General features: G+C 38.7%; 1 protein-coding gene across 1 annotated transcript in view; it reads right to left on the bottom strand.

Annotated features, from left to right (window-relative positions):
• The window catches only part of ANO3 (anoctamin 3), a 225,775-nt gene that overhangs the window by 54,463 nt on the left and 149,190 nt on the right, over positions 1-22,122 (bottom strand). The window contains exons 14-16 of the mRNA XM_004708249.2: positions 6,600-6,682; positions 5,507-5,647; positions 4,751-4,915 (exon numbers count right to left, since the gene is read on the bottom strand). Of these exons, the coding sequence (XP_004708306.1) occupies positions 4,751-4,915; positions 5,507-5,647; positions 6,600-6,682 (389 nt within the window). The remainder of the gene's footprint in view (positions 1-4,750; positions 4,916-5,506; positions 5,648-6,599; positions 6,683-22,122) is intronic.

The following is a 22,122-nucleotide window of genomic DNA, read 5'->3' on the forward strand; positions in this document are numbered from 1 at the left end:
ATGAAAATAAGAATAATTTATAAATTATCAAGGGCTCATGAGGGTGGGAGGCTGTGGGAGGGAAGGGAAAAAAGAGGAGCTGATACCAAGGGCTAAAGTAGAAAGAATATGTTTTAGAAATGATGATGACAGCATATGGACACACGTGCTTGATACAACTGATGTGTCGATTGATAGGAGAGCTGAAAGATTCCCCCAATAAAAGGATGTATTTTTAAAAAAAAATCACACACTAGCACATTCTGGAAGCTGGACTCCCTTTAGTCAACACATTGAGTTAAAAGAATTATCGGGAATTTCTAATGGACCAAGAAAGACCTCTGGTGGCACAACGGTTTAAGCAATGGCTGTAAACTCCAAGGTCCTTGAGGTTGACTGTGAGAATCAGCTCCACGGTGGTGGGCTTCATGGGTGAGCAGTGTTTGAAGAGCCAAACAGCAGTGAACCCAGTAGACACGGGTCCTAGATGTCAATATGTAAATAAGTAAAGATGGGATTGTGTGGGAGATACAAATGCTGTAAGGGAAACTGAACATGGCTGAGGAGATACAGCACAGTAGGAAAGGGGTGGTGTTTGTCAGAGTGGTCAGGAGAGACTTTCTGAGAGGTTGATGGTCGAGCAGAGCCTGTCATCAGTTAAGAAAAGGGTCCTATCTCAGCTATCTCTCTTCCTTTCATAGGAATATGACATACACATGCTCTGACAAAGAAGGTAGGGAGCAGATGGGAATGAGGCAAGGAGCAATGTGTTAATAGATGAAACTTTTACAGTTCCTGGTGGACCCTGGTAAGGACTTTAGAACTCATTTTGAGATGAGAAGCCATCATCTTCCTATGGCTCCGTGTGATTTGTAAACATGAATTGGGAAAACAACAGAGACAGGGCAAGGGCGATGTGAAGGCGCCTCTTCAGAAGTTCTAACAGGTTTTCCAACTCTTCATCTCAGCGTCAGAGGCTCAGGATCTGCTCTTCCTCATGAGGGTGAAATCCAACGTCGTATCTGCAGAATGAAGAGCTAACTTCACCTTGTCAGTAAAATCCTTTCTAAATTTCTAGAAACTATACACACAGACACCTAAAAGCTAAACAAACAAATTATATGTAAAAGCCAACCTGCTTATTAAATGAGTCATTCTGTCCAGGTTCAGATGTGTGGCTTAATCCTTTGATCCACCCTGTTCTATAATAACTTGTTTTCATGGTAATTGGTAACCAGGTGCGCAGGGAAATTAGATACAGTCTGAGTTCTTCAGTGACTTTGCTACTGAAAGCAGCATAGGAATGAAATTTCTGGACTTAAGAAATGGAAGTAGAACAATAACATGGAATAATTCAGAGAAAAAGAACACAGTGTGTTTAATTTAGCCCAATCTATCATCAATATCTATGTTGAATGGTGGTCCAAAAACATAACACAAAGAGAGGTCTCATTTAGTTTTCTAGATTAATATAATTTGGTTGGTATATTAAAAAAAGATTTTGGCATTTGGATATTATTTTTATCTTTTCAGTTTATGAAGCCCTTACATTAATTCTGTATATTCAAGTAAATCAGAATTGTTTGATCACTACAAATGTGCCTTTACAACGAAGAGAATACATGCATTCAGAAGGCTATTGTTTTGAACTGGTTAAATCTGATGAACATCTTCTTTTAGCTTTGCTTGAGTTGGCTGCATAGCTCACTCACTTTAAGCTAAACCCTTTTTCAAACCTACCTCTTTTCTACTAGTATGGGCGAAGAAGCGTTTATGAGCTCTTCCACTTTTAAAAATATCTTGAATCTTTATGTAAAAATACAAAAGCAAAAGCAGTTAGGATTTAAGGAAAGTCGGATATGTTGAATACGGAAGACTGAAGAACCGCTGCATTTGAATTGCAGAGCGGGACAAGAACCGGGACCGCACCACCGCCTGCCACTGAGGACACACTGAGCTCGCTTGGAGGAAGTATGGCCAGCGTGCTCCTCGGAGGCAAGAATGGCAAGATTTCATCTGATAGACTTGGGACAAGTTGTCAGGAGAGACTAGCTCCTGGAGAAAGACGTTCAGCTTGGTAAAGCGGAGAGGCAGCGGAAAGAAGACGGCCCTCCAGGAGATAGATTACTACAGAGGCTGCACCAGTGGCGCAGGCCCGGAAATGATTTTGAAGATGGCACAGGACCAGGCAGCGTTGGTTCTGGTTTGCACAGGATCGCTACAGGTCAGAATAGGCTTGATGGCATCTAAATCAACGAGAGTTCTAAATGGTGTATGCAAGCTATTGTATAAAATGTGCTGTCTTATATATAATATTAGATAAATATAAAGAAGACATATCTATAATATTACTAAGATATTACCAATATGATTCCTATTATATTACTTCTCTTAGCTAATTATGATGATATTTTAAAGAATATTTGCATTTTTTGTAGAGAAGTAAATGTTCTTTAGTTTGATTGCTGATACTACCTTTGACAGACATATTTAAAAAGTCAGGTTTATATTTGCTCAGGAAGCTTTACACCTTAGTCTAAATTATGGAAAATAAATTACAAAATGAAGCATTATCTTTTCATTTAAACTTAAACAGAATTTTCTTTTACTACTATGCTTTTATGAGATTTCATTACCAGTTTATGTCCTCCCCTCTCCCCCCAATGTCTTTTATGACTGGTCATCTCCTTGGGGTATCTACTTCAATTTTATAACACACTGCCTAAATCCACTGTTTTCAAGTCAATTCCAATTCATTGTGACTGGACTGGATGGATCGGACCTGCGGCAGAGGCTTCCTTAGATTGCAAATCTATATGAATTTCTCCAGTGGAGCAGCTGAAGGGTTCAAACTGCTGTTGCCTTTTGGGTTAGCAGTCCAATCGTAACCCAATGCACAATGAAGCTCCTTTATCGTCATGAGTCTAATCATGAATAACTACTTGATCATAAATAACAGGTCTCTTAATAGCCACTTTTATGTCAACCAATCAACCAAGATGAAGCATATAGCAATTTAGGATTAGAAGAGTTGATTCCTTCTATTAAACATATCAATTATGTAGCTATCTTTGACTCAAATAATGGGGCCAGCTCCTACTAGAAAACAACCATCCTGATTTTGTTAGAAAAAAGATTTTTTACATTCTTATAGAGGTCTATTTTTATCTATCTCTATATATAAATTGATAATGTCAATGAGGAGAAATTTTCAATTACCTCATATGAATGTGCTAAGTGGACAATAAATAAGGAAGAATGAAGAATTGGTGTCTTTGAATTATGGAATTGGCAAAGAATCTTGAATATATCATGGATTGCCCAGAAGAGCAAACAGATCTGTCTTGGAAGAAGTACAGCCAGATCATTCCTTAGCATCAAGGATAATAAGATTTTGTCTCACCTATTTAGGACAAGTTGTGAGGATGACCCAGCCCCTGGAGAAAATCATTAAGCTTGGTAAGGTGATAAAGAGGATTGCCTTTAGTGACATAGACGGGTACAGTGGGTACCATAACATAGCAGTACTTGTGAAGACGACAGAAGATAGGGCAGTGTTCATTGTGTTGTACACAGAGTTGCTTTAGGTTAGAACCAACCTGGAAGTAACTAACAACGTAAGAAGTTCTATTGGCATTGTAGGTTAGTTGGGCTTTGGTCTGTCAAGCACACATTTGCTGGTTTGAATCTACAAGCTGTTCAGCAGAAGAAAAATGAGGCTCTCTGCTCCCTTCAAGATGTATAGGTCCCAGAAACCCCAAGTAGGGTCATTATGAATCAGAATCTACTTGATGGCAGTGGGTTTACCCTCATGCGAATGGTTCCTTTTTAATGTGGGGTTTTTGTGCAGTTAGCAACCTGCACTACCATGCAGGCCTCCCATCCTTTATATTTTATTATTTCATTTTTACTATATACTTTTAGAAACTAACTGTTCTAAGATGAGAGTCATATAGAATATATTATCTATTACTTGTTCACTTGTTTTTGCTCATTCACACTGAATTCTTCCCTTTTCTCTTAAAGTCTTTCCTGATTATTTGAAAATGAATTAGGAAATGATGCCAATCTCCTCAACCCTAATCATGTAACATCATCGTCAATGGGGCCAAAATATATTCCCTATACCTAATGTCAACATGATTACTTATGCATTGTTGATTTATCTACATAAATTGTATTATGATGCAAATATGGTAGCACTAACACACACTAGGTATATGATTTCAGAAAATTACTTAACCTTTCTGGCCCTCAGTTTTTAAATTTATTTAAATGGGAGATAATATTAACTTTGTAGAGCTATTTAAAAGAATTTTAAAAAAGAATTAAAGACAATTCTAAACAGTTATCACTAATCTAAGTTATAAACTCAAAGGATATGCAAGACAGTACAACTAGAATTGGCTTTAATATCGCAAGGCCATCACCTAAACCATAGAAGCAAACTCTTTTCTGCTAAACTGAGTTGTCATTGCTAATGTGCCTTCAATGAGAATAAGAAGCCCTGGCGCTGCTTGGCTCCGAATTAATGAATCCCCCATCCACTCTGCAGGACTTGCCATAAAAATTATAGCTTGGGAAACCGTATGGCATAGTTCTACTGCCCTCTGGGGTCACTGTGAGTGAATCCACTTGGAAAGGATGCGGTTGGCTTTGGGGTTTTGTTTTTTGTGTTTTCATCGGTGACTACAAACAGAGTAAAGGTACGCGAGAACCCTCTCCAACCCCAGCTTTTACAATGACTGAAAAATAGGATTGTAACACTTACAACATTCAACATCATGATGATTACAAAATTAATACAGACGCCAGCTCCGGAGGTCGCGAATTGCCAGTGCTGTTTGACGAAACTCCACTTAAATGATGCAAACTGCTCCATGACAACCAGACGGTACACCACGACGGCAAACACCGCGGTGATCACCAAGGAAATCTGCAGCGTGGGGCCGGGGAAGACGTGCACACTGGTTATCATTACTAAGATGAAAGGGATGCATCTTCCTCAAGAACTAGAAGTGTTTATCATTCTAAGAGAAGATACGCTCTCCCCGCTTCCTCCCCTCCCTCCCCTCTACGGAACTAATGCTACATTGCTGTCAAAACAAATAGCATAGGAGTTAAGTTGGTTTGGAGCAATTAAAACATTGTCACAGTAAAATGCAAATCTGTCCACATTGCCACATTCTAATAAAATGTCTTTAACAATGTATGATATACTTCGTTTATTAGAACAATTCATATGATTTGTTTTATTTCTTACAATATCCGCTTGTTGTAACATTTAATTAATTGAAAGATATATACAAATTCCCTATGTCAGATCTCAATGCCTCTTGTAATTTCGAATGTGTTCAATTCTATGAAGGTTTCTAAAGTGCTGATAAAAGAATAGCTTCTTGAATCCCCTAGGCCACAACAGGAGTAGGTATCATAGAATTTACTTCTACATCTATAATCCACCACTCCCCCTTTCCCTCTGGGGAATCCATGTGATTAGGGTCTAATATTAACGGTTCTACGTTACCATGAAGAAAATTCCTGAGACAGAAACCAGGAGACGGGTGATTTTGTCAGAGAAGGGCTGATACAGCTCAGGTTTCCCAGTGATGGGATTCACTCTCTCCACGGTGTAATACTTGGCTTCAAACTGGGGGCGGACGGTTTCCTGTGGGAGGAAATAATGTTCTCCAAAGGACCAAATCCTCACCTTACATTTGTTTTTAAAGTTTCCTATAAGAGTTTATACAAGATAGAATTCGAGTCATGGTAGTGGGAGCGGGGAGGAAACCTTTCGAATTCTATCTTGCAAGATTGGCTAGACCAGAGGAGGTACACTGGTACAGATAGGAACTGAAAATACAGGGAATCCAGGACGGATGAGCCCTATAGGACCAGTGGTGTGAGTGGCAAAACAGGGAGGGTAAAGGGAGAATGGGTAGGAAAGAGGGAACGGATTACATGGAACTGTGTGTGACCTCCTCCCTGGGGGACATACAACCGAAAAGTGGGTGAAGGGAGACGTCGGACAGGGCAAGATATGACAAAATACCCATTTATAAACTATCAAGGGCTCATGCGGGAGGGGGGAGCAGAGAGGGAAGGGAAAAATGAGGACCTAATGTCGGGGGTTTAAATGGAGAGAAAATGTTTTGAGAAACGATGTACAAATGTGCTTTACACAATTGATGTGTGTATGGATTGGGATAACAGTTGTATGAGCCCCTAATAAAATGTTAAAAAAGAAAAAAAAAAAAAAAACTAGAGGAAAAAAAAAAAGAGTTGATACAAACACCCTAGGATTGGGCCAAATTTAATTGTCCTCACAAAAAAGTAAATTAAAAAATTAGATATACATTATGTTCTGCAGAAACATTAAAGTATATTTTAATCAGAAATGTTTTCACTAGGGTAATTTAAGGAATCATCACATAAACGCTTTGAAAATTTACTTATTTAACCATTGGGTTATATTTATTAAAAAGAAACGATGATGAAAGCAAACAAAACAAAACATGCTTATGCTGCCTAGATGTTTGGCCTGAATATGTAAATCAGTGTATGGTTTTAGCCTACTTTATCTTCCTGGTTCTTATATGCCCTGGACCCTAAAATCTTACCTCCTCCTCTTCCCATTCAGTAAGGTCCCAAGCATAGGTTAGCATACTTCTTCTCCTTTTCCAAAATTCTAGGAACACTGTGGCTGTAAAATAAAAACAAAAACCCAATGATAATTCTACCCAACAGCATAACTTTGCATTTGTTCTTTAGACTGGTCCATTTCCATCATATTGTGTTGAATTTTCTGCCTTTGTCACCTGGCTGCCTATGCTCCACCCACAGTGCCTAGTGGGTGCGTGTCCCAGGCATTCATTCATTTGTTCATTTACTTACTTTCAAGTATCGCAATCTACTGATTTTTCTATAAAGCTCTGAAAGTGTAAGTAAAACAAGTGATAAAGTCAAAGTTCATTGACAAGAAGACATTTAAAATAGCAGACTACAAGCTCAACTTTTTCCTGGGAGACTTCAGAGGGAAACTGAAGAGATCCGCCTAGAAATGGTTTATTATCAAAGGAAAACTTAAAATATATAAACACTGAGTGATAAGCAAGTGTAACATGCAGCTAATATAAGCCTAGGATAGTGAATCTGAAATATAATGCACAACTCATAGAATATTTCGTAAAATGATGATGATTATTAATCTCATTCCAGGCTTGAAATTTAAATGTGTCACATGTCTTCTTCTCCTTATAATTTTTCTTTCCAGCAGATAATTGTGATAGAAACATCTCTCAGGAAGTACAAGAAATAAAGATAATATTGCTATAATCAATCTGAAAATTGGATCTTGTACAATTTTAACTTGAATGTCATGACATGGTCGAAAATACACCAGATCTTTTCCCTGAAGTGTGATTCTTTACTCTAATTTCCATATTGAATTTGTGTTCAAACTCTATTCTCAGTTTGAAATACATTAATTTCATTCACTCTTCATTTATGTACTCTCAAGTAGATTTATCTTCTCATTTTACTTAATTATTAATTAGTAAAAGGACATACGGAGTTGTTTATCAGCATGCTGCACTATTTACTAGTCCCTGAAAAACCTATTAATAAAAGTGTAGCCAATCATATAAATAGCTAACTTTGAAAATCAGAGCAGGGTTACTTTTGGGGTGAGAAAGACAGAAGTGACCTGGGCACTTTGTGAAGCAATGCAGGTAATCTGTATTTCCATAGGAGTGGTGGCTGTGCAGTCTGACCCAGTTTTCAAAAGAGATCAAATTACGGTATATGATGTTCTTTGGATGGTACTGTATACAGATTGTACCTCAAAACCCCAATTTTAATAATCAATGCATTTTTTAATGCCAGGAGATAAAAATTAGGATCTTCCTGACACCTTTTAGCATTCCCAGGCTTGCACTTTCCTTTTCCCTAATCTTTTTAACTTGGGTGATAGATCGGTATTATCCTATCAGTCATGAAGGAGGAGGAAGTATGCTAGTAAAGTGGGGCTGTCAGGTGAGCACTCAACTGCAAACTACAAGTCAGTGGTTCAAACCCACAGACAGCTCTGTAAGGGAAAGATGAGACTATCTGCTCCCAAAAAGGATTTACTCTCCCCTCCTCAAAACAACAACAACAACAACACAAAAATAGATTTCAACTCACAACGACCCTACCTATAGGGTAGGGTAGATTTGCCCCTTTGGGCTTATGACACTGTATCTCTTCACAGCAATAAATAGCCTCTTCTTTCGCCTGCAGAATGGCTTATGGTTTCACGCTGCTGACCTCAAGGTTAGAAACCCTCGATGCACTTCCAGGGCTCCTGATAAAGGTGTGCAGCCTCTGAAACCCCACATGAGGCCCCAGGAGGGCAGTGGGGGGTGGTGGTGGCTCCTTAACATCTCTCTAGTTGCTACCCTTGTCTCTCTGTTTACAAGACATATTTTTTTTTCTCAATTAAAAAATAATAATAATTTACACATGTAACATCCAAGCGTGACTTCATTTTAAAAAATCTTCATTTTCCATAGTTTCCCTTCCTGATCAAAATCAGTAGCAGAATAATATTAACAGAGCCATACAAGTAAAATAAGTAGGTTGTTTCAGGTTGGTTATTTTACATTTAGAGAAACCAAGTTCCAGACGGGTTGAATCATATCATTAAACTTGTCTAGAAACCTGTGATAGCATCTATGGCATTGTATTTTACTTATCCATGTACATGCTTTTTCCTGTACTCAAAATAAGCTATTATAATGTGTTTGTTTTTCCGAGGATTTGTATTGCTTGTCATACCGAACATGTTTAACAAATGCTTCTTAAATGTAATTAAGTTATTCCAGTGATGGTGACGCCTTTGTCTAGGGTTCTTGCCATTATTCTAGAGGTTTTCAGATTATACTCCTGGGAATTGCATGTGAACCGTGGAAAGAAAGAGGGTCCTACAATACAGAACTTCCTTATTTTTCCTGTTTTGCACATTGAAAGACAAGTTCAGTTTTATTTAGAGAGTAATTATTGAGTTTGAAAAGAGTTTGAAAATCATGTTTTAATAGTACTTTTAGGTAGGTGTTGATGTAGGAGACAGAGTGAAGAGATACATTTCAAACACCAGTGAAATGAAATATGTCTGAATGTGGAGAACAAAAAGTAATTCCAGTGATTGTTTTCATCAAAAGAGATAAAGGCTTTAAGCCTGCTCAAAGTGGGGCCAGGCTGAAGCAACAGTTTGTCAGAGCAGCAGCTCTGGGACTGCCAGTTTGGACAGCACCCAAGTGCTGTGCTCCTAAGACTTTGCTTTCAGTCCCCAAGTTTATTTTCGGCAGCATCGATAGGCAATAAGGTGTCTTCCTCATGCAGTAGTGAAACATCACTGTACACAGGTTAGAGCTAGAAATCTTGCTACACAGCTTCTACATTCAGCAGGAGGAGGATGAGAGTGGAGTATTGTAATGCCTGTGCCTGGGGAAAATCAACGAGTTTTTGGTTTTTATATTACCAAAATGCAATAAATGGACAACTCATGACACAACTATAGTGTACACAGAGGTCACACCCAATCAAACTAAGTAAAATTCACTGTCATCTACTTGATTCTAACTCATAGAAGAAGCCTATTATGTGTGAAGGGTTAATTTTAAACATTTAATGTGAACTAACTTTGACACAGAGAATTTCCCCTGGAACTGGTTAGTCAAGTCCTGCTTGTCTTAAGTTCCTTTGTCTGCAGATGATTAGACATCTCTCCCGCTCTCTCTCAATCTCTCTCTCTCTCTTTCTCAATCTTTACTTCCATTTCCCTCTCTCCTTCTCCCTTCTTGAAAATATTACGTAATAAGCAAACTCAAAAACTAAATTCTAGGGACTTGACGAGGCCGCATGAACCCTCAGAACAAAACCACCTTTTCACATTTATGAAATTTGAATTCATTCTTTTAGAAAGTTCATCTACAAACAGGCCACACGCAAACAGCATTATGTTAATTAAATGAAATAAATATGGTGTCTAATACTGACAAAGGGAAGAGAACGAAGATGTGTGATTTGAGGCCAAGTACTACTCTAAGAATAATTTTTTTTTTTTTTAATTTGAGCACATAAACCAGAAACACCAGAACCTAAATTTTGAGAATGTTCACAAGTTGTAAAGAACGTAACCAACACCACTGTTAGCTCGATGGAGCTGCTGGGCAAGGGGAGAAAAGAAGGGACTGACAGCAGAAATCCTCATGCAAAAGAGAGGGGGGCCCACAGTTCCCACTTATCTCTCCAGCACCAAGGACTGCGGACAGGACCAGAGCCAGAGAAAAGACTGGGTGGGGAAAGACAGCTATCCCCATTACATCCACAATGCCTGGACCTACCACTGGGTTTTGGTCCTGGGACAAGGGCACAGAAGGGAGTCTGAGGTGCCCAGATTCAGCCCATAGCAGAAGACCCACTAGAAAGCCAGTCCATGATGGGAGAAAAGCAGCTCATGAATGGTGAAAGGTCTGCCATTAGCTGAATAAATGGCAGAACGCTACATTCCACTAGGTGCTTGAACAGCTAAAGGCCTATTAGAATTCTCTACAAAATCATCCCCTTCAATAGACTCACTCTTTCCATTCAACCCTCTTCTCTGCCTCTGTTCTGAATGTTGTTCCTCGCCTGAAATCTTTCTTGACTGCGAGTCATGGGGTAAAAAAAAAAGTACTTTAAAGATTGCCAGACAGCTAAGGAATTAAAATAGTATTACTTTTCTGATACTTTGGATCTTTACAAATTCTAAATGTATGCTACTTTTATTCTGTATAGTTATTTTTGCACCTAGTTTGATATATCCTACTTTTATATTATTTCTCTAAAAACCATGAAAATTGTTTCCAAACCCACTAATATTGAGACAATTCTGACTCCTGCTGAATCTGCATAGGTTTCCCAGCTTTGTAAACCTTCATAGGAACGGACTCGTTCTTTCATGCAGCGGCTGGTAGGTTTGAACCACCAAACTTTCTCATGCAGCAGACAGCCGCCAGAGCTCCTGGAAGAGGGCCTAAAATTCCACCACCCCTCCTTATGACTAGCTGTAGTGGATCAATATGTACAAGGTTGTAAATTTAGCCACACATCATGCTAAGCTTTAAATGCATTAACCTCATTCTATCCTCACAAGAGCCTCCTCTATATGAAAGCATCTTATGGAAAACTTACAGGCATATATAACAAAATTCAGAAAGGATAATGAACTTGACTGTGGACCCCAGGTCACTCTATTAAGGCAGGTGTAAGGGCTTACAATGCTTATTCAAAGGATACACGACAACCATATATTACATGTTAAAGATTCTCTCCCGAGTTGAACAAAATATTATTTCTGTAGGTATGAGCTATGCGTATCTGCTGGTTTTCCATACTGTGGCATCTTGTGTGCTCCAGTGATGCTGGCAGCTATGTCTCCAGCATTTCCAGTACCAGTGAAGTCAATCACAGTGGACAGGCTTTAGTGTATCTTACAGATTAATACAGACTGAGAATGAGGACCTAGCGAATGAATACCTTAAGAATATCAACAGTATATGTCTGATACAGTTGTGTGAGAAGCACTCAAAATATGACTCAGAAAGAGTTGCTGCCTCAAAATAAAGTAAACTTTAATGGGAACGCAGTAATGTTTTGGGGGACCTGCATAAACTGATGTGACACAGTATAAAATGGTAACAAACTATTGCAAAAACCCATTAGTAATCAAAACATGGAATGCACCAAGTATGAGCCTATTAAAAGCTAAGTCATCAAAAATCAAATTGAATGCATAAAGATTAAGATACTAGGCGTGGTAAGCAGAAATAAACTGAGATTAGCCATTTTAAGTCAGATAATCCTATAGTCTATGAGTTATAGTCAATTGATATGTCCCTATAACCCTAATTCTTTATGTGATTTAGTATAATTATATACTTTATATGCAAATCACTATAGTGCCATTTTAGAAGGTCTTCTCTATTAATGGACAATATTGGTTGGGATTAAGACAACTACTTGGCTAGAAGAAATACATATTTGTACCCATTACAAGGAAAGGTGTCACAACAGAATGTTTAAACTATGGAAGCATATGCTTGATCTCACATGCAAATAGTTTTGCTTTAGATCATCTAACAAAGGCTGCAGCAGTGCTCGGGAGCTACCAGTGGTTCAGGCCAGATTCAGAAGAGGACATGGAACAAGGTCTCTCATTGCTGATGTCAGATGGATCTTGACTCAAGGCAGAGAATATCAGAAAAATGTTTTTTGTGTTTTATTGACTATGACTGTGGATCATTACAAACTATACACAGACTTGAGAAGAACAGGAATGCCAGCACTGGTCAGTATGTTTACGTGGAACTGGTCATTGGACTACGAAACTTAGAACAAAGACGTATTCATTGTAAAAGATGATAGAATTTTGTAAGACCAATGATTTATTCATTACAAATACAAGGAGCTGAACAACGATTTCAAAGCATGACACAAGAAGACAGTGTAAAATATTATAATGAAACATGCAAAGACTTAGAGTTAGAAAACCATATCTTTATATTTATCAAGCTGAAAGAAAAACAAAAGAGAGGGAAAAAAGCAAGCCTCACACTGCAATATTGAAGGATGTTTTGGGAAAAAAGTAAATGATGTGAAAGTTTGTAAGGATGGAAGGAGTGCATCGAGTCACTGTAACAAGAGGAATTGGTTTATGTCCAGCTGTTTCAGTAGGGAGCTTGCAATCTTGCCTAACGGAGAAGTCCAAGCTTCTGAAGGTGTGGGCCAAAAACAGGGCTTCAGGAATGGACAATAAGACCAATCAAGAGTTTTAATGAACAGATACAACATTAACAGTGGTCACTTAATAAGATAAGACAAGAAATTTGCAATAACTACTTGGCCAACCAACTGGAAGAGATTCATATTAGGGCCCATTCCAAATAAAGATGATCCAACAGAATGCAGACAGATTATCAATAACATTAATATCACCAGCAAGTGAAATTATGCTGAATATAATTTTAAAAATAGTTGCTTCCAGAAATTCAAGCCAGATTCTGAAGAGGACATAAAATAATGAATGATGCCATTGCCCTTGTCAGATGTACCTTGTTTGCAAGCAGAGGCTTTCAGAAAGATGTTTACCAAACAAAAATTACTATGAGGATTATTTTAAAAATTACAGATAATATTGCAATGACAGACATTCTGAAATCTGGGAATTCCTGAGCACTTGATTGTGCTCATGTAAAACCTGCACAATGGCCAAGGGGCAGTCTCCAACAGAACAAGGGCATACGGCATGGTTTAAAATCACAGGAAATTTACTCATGAGGGTTATATGTTTTACCAGACACATTCAATCCGTATGCTGAGCAAATAATCTAGGAAGCTGGGCTCCATCAAGAACAACGGAATTGGAGGAAGACTCATGAGCAATATTCAAAAGGCTGCTTGTTGAAACCTCCCTTACTGAAAATGAAAACTATAGGATAAATATTATAGATTACAACCTTTAGGAGGATTATATCACAATAGGAAGAAAACAAAATTTTTCATAACTGGATCAATAATAAATATCATGATTAATGGAGAAAAATATGTTATCAGTGAATCCATGTTGTTTGGATCCACAATCAATGCTCATGGAAGCTGCAGTCAAGAAATCAAACAACATATTTAGACACTACGTAAATCTACTGCCCCTACTTCTTTAAAGTGTTAAAGAACTCTATAAATGCCCATATATTTATGTATTATGATGGGGAAATAGATCTTTGTGCATATATTTATAGGTTTAGTATTTTATTTATTTACTTATTTTTTTAAAACATTTTATTAGGGGCTCATACAACTCTTATCACAATCCATACACACATCAATTGTGTAAAGCGCATTTGTACTTCATTCTCAAAACATTTTCTCTCCACTTAAACCCTCGACATTAGGTCCTCATTTTTTCTCTCCCTCCCAGCTCCCCCTTCTCTAATGAGCCCTTGATAGTTTATAAATTGTTATTTTGTCATATCTTGCCCTGTCCGATGTCTTAGGGTAGCATATGGACATTGGACCTCTACTCAAGTACTCCCTTAATGCAAGAACGCTTTGTTCTATTAAACTGGCATTCCATGATGCTCACCTTCCTGCCAGGATCACTGAAGACAAAGCGGGTACATAAGCAAATGTAGTGATGAAAACGGATGGTGCCCCGTTATCAAAAGATATAGCATCTGAAGTCTTAAAGGTTTGAAGGTGAACAAGCGGCCATCTAGCTGAGAAGCAACAAAGCCCACATGGAAAAAGCACACCAGCCTGTGTGATCATGAGGTGTTGATGGGATCAGGAATCAGGCATTAAAGAACAAAACATCATACCATTGTGAATGAGGGGTAGTGGGGTGTGGAGACCTAAAGGCCATCTGTAAGCAACTGGACATTCCCTTATAGAAGGGTCACAGGGAGGAGATGAGCCAGTCAGGGTGCAGTATAGCACTGATTAAACATACAACTTTCCTCTAGTTCTTTAATGGTTCCTCTCCGCCCCTCACCCCACCACCACTCTCATGATCCCAATTCTACCTTACAAATCTGGCTAGACCAGAGGATGTATACTGGTACAAATTAGAGCAGGAAACACAGGGAATCCAGGACAGATAAACGCCTCAGGACCAATAATGAGAGTAGTGATACCAGGAGGGGAAGGGGAAGGTGGAGGAGAAAGGGGGCACCGATCACAATGATCTACATATAACCCCCTCCCTGGGGGATGCACAACAGAAAAGTGGGTGAAGGGAGACATCGGACAGTGTAAGGCATGAAAAAAACAGTAACAATTTATAAATTATCAAGGGTTCATGAGAGAGGGAGGGTGGGGGAGGGAGGGGAAAAATGAGGAGCTGATACCAAGGGCTCAAATAGAAAGAAATTGTTTTGAGAATGATGATGGTAACAAATGTACAAATGTACTTGACACAATGTATGCATGGATTGTGATAAGAGTTGTATGAGCCCCCAATAAAATGATTTAAAAAAAAGTGTTAAAGAGCAAAGAAGTCACTTTGAGGACTAAGATGTGCCGGATCCATGCCAAGTTGTTTTCAATCACCTCATGCGCATGTGAAAGCTGGACCATATTTAAGGAAGACTGGGGAAGAATTGATGCATTTGAATATGGTCTTGGTGAAGAATATATCATTGATTGCCAGAAGGAGAAATTAATCTGTCCTGAAAGAAATATGTCTAGAATATTCCATAAGGAACACATTTGGGGTTTGTTTTGCTTACTTTGCGCATGTTATCAGGAGAGTCTAGATGCTACAGTAGGACAATCATGTTTGGTAAGAACCTACTATGGTCAAGTCCATGTTGACTCATACAGACACTATATAGTGTTTCCCAGGCTGTAAATCTTTACACGAGCAGAGATAGAGGGGGACAAGATAGAAGCCTCTCAACAAGATGGACTAACTCAGTGGCTACAACAAAGGGTGATTATAAGGTAGCAGTGACGATGAGTCTGATGCAGGACCAGGCGGTGTTGTGCCTGCCCATCAATGAATGGCAGAACTAACAAGGACATTAACAAAGAGCTTATGGGAACTGTTAATGTAGTCAAACAAAGAGCTCTACAATGAGTTTAGGTACTTGTAGTCCTTTAAATGGATGAGAAAACCACATATTATTTGATTGAACTTGATCTCAAAATCTCCTTTGGGTCATAAATATGTGCTCTTTTTGTTCTGATCTTTCATTTGAATCAAAGAACACATCAGGACTCTTCTCCAGAGAGTTCAGACTCAGCTGGCATCTCTCTCCTCACTCTGCTCCCTCTCCAGGTCATGGCTCAGTAAAGAGAACCTTAGTAAAGCTTTGTGTGCTGTGGATCCTGAGGTGATTAACTACTATAATATTTGTAAGTGGGAAAAAACCAGAAAAAACGAAATGAGATATGTCAGGATAAGATTTTTAAAAAGAAAACATTAACAAATAATTTGGATTTTTCATAAAGGTAAAATTAGTAATGAATAATATTATCAATCTCCCAGTTTCCCAATTTTTCATACTAATATATATTTATAACTTCATTTCATAGGTGTTCCTCATTTACATATACATTATGTAGTGGATAAAGTTGCTTGTCTGTCAGGTACCGTTAAGTCCACTCTGATTTAGTGACCCCATGTTCAACAGAACACAGTCCGTGTTCTGTGCCATCCTCACAATTTTCCTTATATTGGACCCCATTTTTGCAGCCCCTGTGTCAATCCATCTTGTCAAGGGCCCGCCTCTTTATCTGCCCCCCTCCTTTACCAAGCCTGAGATCCTTCTCCAGAGACGGGTCTTGGCCAGCCCAAAGAACTTTTCATGCCAAAGTAAGTGAGGTGCCGTCTCCTCATCCTGGCCTCTAAGGAGTGTTCTAGCCGTCTTCTTCAGAGACAGATCTGTTGGTTCTCTTGGTAGTCCACAGTACTTTAAATATTCTTTGAAAGCACCGTAATTCAAATGCAAGGGCTCTTCTGTTTTCCTTATTCAAGGTACAACTGACATGTACATATGAAACCCCAAACCAAACCCAACTCCATGAAGTCCATTTCAGCATCACAGCAACACATAAGCTACCACAGTAGGACAAACGGACATACAAGTGGTGGACTTGATAAACGGGCAACAGTTAAAGAGTTTATACTCCGTAATGAGTTTAGGGTTTTGAAAGCAAAAAACTGGTTTACTTAATTCAAAACCGTTTACTTTCTTCTTCATAATAGGAATGAATCAGTTATAGGCTCTCCATACTATAGAATGTCAAGCCCTTGTGGAAGAAATGTACTCAGCAGGCAGGCCCTTAATTGCATGCATGGGTTCTGGGGCTACTTGGAATAAAAGGCTTGAGTGGAAATTCATTTTAACCAGCAGTACTTTAGTTTAGAATTCTCTATCTTGGCAAGGTTCCCGCACTCCCATATCCTCCAGGAACAGCATTTCCTGGTGTCCTAACTCACAACAGTGTCCATAAAGATTAATGCCATTGTAATTCCTATTCCTCTTCTGGTCCTTCAAATCGCCCCAAATTTACACACTATCCCTCATCCATTTTACCATTCTTTGGGTAAAGTTAGTAAATTCACATTATTTGTCCTCCTCAAAACCCACAATATATTCACTCAAATATCTATTTGTAAGGATTAAATGAAAGGATTAGGTTGGCACTGGTGTCAATATTTTAAACTGCCTTTGGCAATTGCTATTTATTTGATCGTCAGTCTTTTTTTAGGTAATCTGTACAATGATAATGCCGACATATGAAGTTTTGTGAGGATGAAAGGAAAGAACAGCAAAACTTCTCCCCAAACAAGTAGCATGCTAAAAAATGGCCATTAGTATTATTGTTCCTCGTGAGCAACGCCATGTCCACTGTTATGTGAATAAATCAGCCTTTCATCCTACCTAGCAGGAGCTGTGACTCGAGTTGGGGAAATGCCAAGGGAGAGTAAATAGAAAGTGTTGGGAAGATTAAAGTCGGGGCTGTTTCCACCTTTTGGAAATAGCAAGTTGGTAGGAAAGATAAAAGGGAAAAAGACCTGGAAATCCATGCATACTGGGTGACCTTCCTAGATAACATCTCTAAACCAAAAATTTGTACCTAACAGAGCATAATTCAGCAATAAAATGCACAATAACATCAAAGGACTAAACATAAATTATATAAAATACTATGCAAAGAATTATTATAAGTATAATCATGATAATTGTTACTATACTTATTCATGGAAGAGGAAGAATTGAATTAAGCCTTGAAGAGAAAAGAGTTCTATATATGGGAAATACACAGGAAGTAATCAAAGTGAACCACAGAGAGTATTTTCCACATATACCACGATCACCTGTTCCATTAGCACAGCGCAAAGACTAGTGCACACATTTTAACAAACCAGGATGTAGGATAAATTTCTGTTCCCTTAAATTTGAACCCTAATGTACTCTTTACAAATTAGATTGTGGATTTCTGAGATCACATGTACCTATGTGGAAAAGCAATAGTGGAAAAAAATACAGAGAGATGATCCTCGATCTAAAATGAGTTGTTCTTTGGACATGTTTTTTTTTTTTTAAATCATTTTATTGGGGGCTCGTACAATTCTTATCACAATCCATACATACATCCATTGTGTCAAGCACATTTGTACATTTGTTGCCATCATCATTTTCAAAACATTTGTCTTCTACTTGAGCCCTTACTATGGGCTCAATTTTTCCCTCTCCCTCCCCGCTCCTTCTTCCCTCATGAACCCTTCATAATTCATAAATTATTATTATTTTGTCATGTTACACTGTCCGACATCTCCCCCCGCCCATTTCTCTGCTGTCCATCCCTCAGGGGGGAGGCTATACATATATTCTTGTAATCGGTTCCCCCTTTCCATCCCACATTCCCTCCACCCTCCAGGCATCGCCACCCTCACCACTGGTCCTGAAGGGGTCATATATCCGGGATTCCCTGTGTTTGCAATTGCTATCTGTACCAATGTGCTGGTCTAGTCAGATTTGTAAGGTAGAATTGGGATCATGATAGTGGGGGGAGGAGGAAGCATTTAAGAACTAGAGGAGAGTTATATGTTTCATTGTTGCTACCCTGCATCCTGACTTGCTCACCTCCTCCCCACAACCCTTCAGTAAGGGGGTGTTCAGTTGCCCAACGATGGGCTTTGAGTCTCTACTCTGCACTCATATGGAAATGTTTTTAAACCAGATATTTGGCAAAAGGGCTTTGATATTTCTTTCCTTTCTTCTTTTTAAAACAAAGCAACAACACTAATTGGCAAAAGGATTTGTTATTTTCATTTCTATTGGAATGTCTAAATTAATATTCACTGTTTTACCTCTCCTGGTTCCAATATCCATTGCAATGGCTACACAGAGCGCAGAGACAAAATTAATCATTAAAAGGTTCATTAAGGAAGTTAACACATTTTCATGCCAGTAATCAAAGTTCAGGAGAGTTGTTTATCAGGACAGAATACAATGTTCTTTCAGGTCACCTAATAAGTGCCCAAAGGGGCAGACCCTGCTGCTGTAAGCCTCAACCCGAGGGCATTCAGCTCAGGCTCTGTGGTCAGCAAACCCAGCTCCCTGAATTTAGCAGCCAAAGGCACCCCACTCCAGCAAGCCTCAGCTCAAAAGCACTCAGCTCCACTTCCTGGGCCAGCAAGTCCAATGGCCCCAAGGAAGCACCCAGTGGCAGTCCACTCCAAAGCTTGTCTCCTGGGAATCCGATTCCCAATTAGTCAGAGGGGAATCTTATCAGGATCTTCCCCTACCTCCTTCCAGACCCATGCATGAAAAGGTTCTTTGCTGAGAGGTGGAGACTATGGCTAGAAGAGCCACCTTAAATAATTCACCACCCAGGCATCTTTATCTGCTGGTATCAAGGAAATAGGACTAGTAGGAGAATGTGGAATTTCAAGCACAATTCCTTCTGCTTTCATATGGATTGTGTCAAACACACAGATACACACTAGCTGCTCTTCGGAATACGTGTAGGATTGAAATCACACAACAAAATGTTCACAGCCAGAGTTTACCTGGACATCTGAATCTGTTTAAAGCTACATGACTACTTCTAATATGAAGTTAAGGTGAAGGGCCATGTCGAAAATGTTTTTGTAGCTCAATTTCATTGAAAGCAGCTTATAAGTTTACAAGATATAAATTGGGTTAATCTTTTTCTCTTCCATTTTGGATATGGGCACTTTGGGCAATAAAGTAATATCTGACTGATAAGTACTACTATAATAATATTGAGGGTAAGATAGTGCCATTCTTTATACATAAAATAGAAATTGATGAGTCGTTGTTTTCGGCTTGTAGCATTTAATTTCCTTCAGTATTTTGTTAAAAAGAAATAGAATTCAGATTCTATTCAATGCTAGTGATGGGTACCAGATGCATGCCTTCTCATTTTCACTTGTTAAGTCATATGGAATTATGAGGACAAATCAAATACCACTTTTCTGACACCAAATTGTATGGAAGTCAAAATCAGTATAAATCTATTTTCAATTCTGTTTTCCTCTAGTCTTTTCTGTCCCAACACCAGCTGTCCATGAAGCACTTGTTCCTTTGCTATGACCCGATGAGAGATCTCACAAGCTAATGAGCACAGTTCTCCAGACCACCATGTCTACGCAAGACTTTCAAAGTTGAGAATTCCAATAATATCCTCACTTCTGATTTGTTGACTACAAAATAGTTTATCCATAAATCTTTTGGAATATCAACCACTCACAAGATTGGAATAACTACTGATCTTTTTTCTGTACTAGGGGCAACACATTTTGGGATTACCTCTGACCTTCCTGCCATCAGCTCAGGGGTCCTGAGGGCACCACAACTCTGGCCTGCTGGTTCTTACTACTATAGTTAAAGTAATTATTGTAACTCACAGGACTCACATGAAGCACTATACTTAGGATTAATGTTTCATTATAGCCAAAAAATACAAATGAAGAGATGCAAAATCTGGAGGGTTCCCATCACAGAAATTTGTTGTCCCCCCCAAAGGGACTTACTACCTTCCCACATGCATTGGATGCCTTTCATTCATCAGGAAACCCTTGGAAGTTCAGGCACAGAGCCTTTATTGGGGTCTCTTTAAGTAGACCTGATCCCCTGGCTCCTTCCCTAAAGCTAACTGATAGAAGAGGTGGTCTGTCTGGCCTGGCCTGTTGCATCTGACTCACCTGATTAGCATAAACACTTAATTGTGGGATGGAGGCCTATGAATAACAAAGGCTTCTCAATTACTCAATCCTGAGGCTTTAGACACTAAAGTTTAGAGTATCTCTCAAGAGCCACAGGTAAAGAGCAAATATTTCAGGTACAGTTCATTTTAAACCTCACAGATATAATACGTATGATCTTCTTCATGTAACCATAACTTTATACAAAGGTTAAAAGTTCCATTTGATTCTTAAGGAAATTCTAGAACAATATCTTCTGTTAAATATAGGTTATGACATCAGTGTTAGGCAGTGGCACTGTAAACTCATTGTCATAGTGTGGCTCCCAGTTCATAATGGCCCTATGAGTTTTCAAAGTTGTGCACTTTAAACTTCTCTCCTATCTTCTCTCCTGCTAAGTTGCTAGTGGTTTTGAACTGCTAAACTTCCAAATGGTAGCTGAATGTTTAACCAGGGTAACACCAGGCCTTCTTTTAAGTGATAGGATCTATTAAAAACATACCATTTTAGGTCCAGGGTCATGTTTTTATTTTATTGGAAGCATGGTACCAATATAAATTCTGATTGTATTTTCAGATCCAACCATGACAGTAATGTGACATCAGGTTCTGGAAACTGCACTTGTGGATAGTTTAACCACCTGAGGCCAACACTGAACATTCCTTCTTCCGATATGTATTGTGAGGGTTATTAATGGGTGTGAAGCAGTTAAAGGCACCATTTGAAAGAAGCCATAGCAGGTCAGTACAAAAGGACATTATAAACATTGTACAATGAGTCATTTCAGGCTGGCTTTAATGATGAAATTGAGAGGTAACTATTCCTTGTTGAATTCCTTTGGGGAAGCAAGATCTAGAATGGGAATGGTTTTTCCTAGAATTTGGTATGGACTACAAAGTATGATTCATTGAAACTTGCTTGTTTGCCAAAAGATTGTTTGCCTGTCAGCTGTCTTGACTAAAGCTTACTACCAAGTGGGCTAAGTAACAAATGAAACATTCGATATGTTAATCATTTAAATGTTATAACTTAATTTCCAGAAGTGTACATGGCAGCACAAATAGGATTCAACTCGAGGTCAGCTCTAATCAGTTGGTTATGGTTGTCTGGAAGACAATGAGACGAAGGATTCTGGGGCCACACTGTCTTCAGGAAAAGGGATCAAGTGAGATTAACTTAGACTGTTCTGGAAATGAAAACAATTGAGGTGTTGTATCAAAAGTACCTTGTGATCTCCCTGCCTGGTATAAACCATAATTACTACAGTCCAGTTAGAAAGGGGTCATGATCTCATTTCATATACCAATGTCTAAGGGTATAATATACCCTGTCCAATTCATGCACAATTCTCAAAGTACAGATAGAAAATACCTTATTTTTGA

This window comes from Echinops telfairi, unplaced genomic scaffold (genome assembly GCF_000313985.2).
Source record: "Echinops telfairi isolate 266 unplaced genomic scaffold, ASM31398v2 ScPeMD7_60;HRSCAF=208, whole genome shotgun sequence".
In the NCBI taxonomy this organism is placed as follows: domain Eukaryota; kingdom Metazoa; phylum Chordata; class Mammalia; order Afrosoricida; family Tenrecidae; genus Echinops; species Echinops telfairi.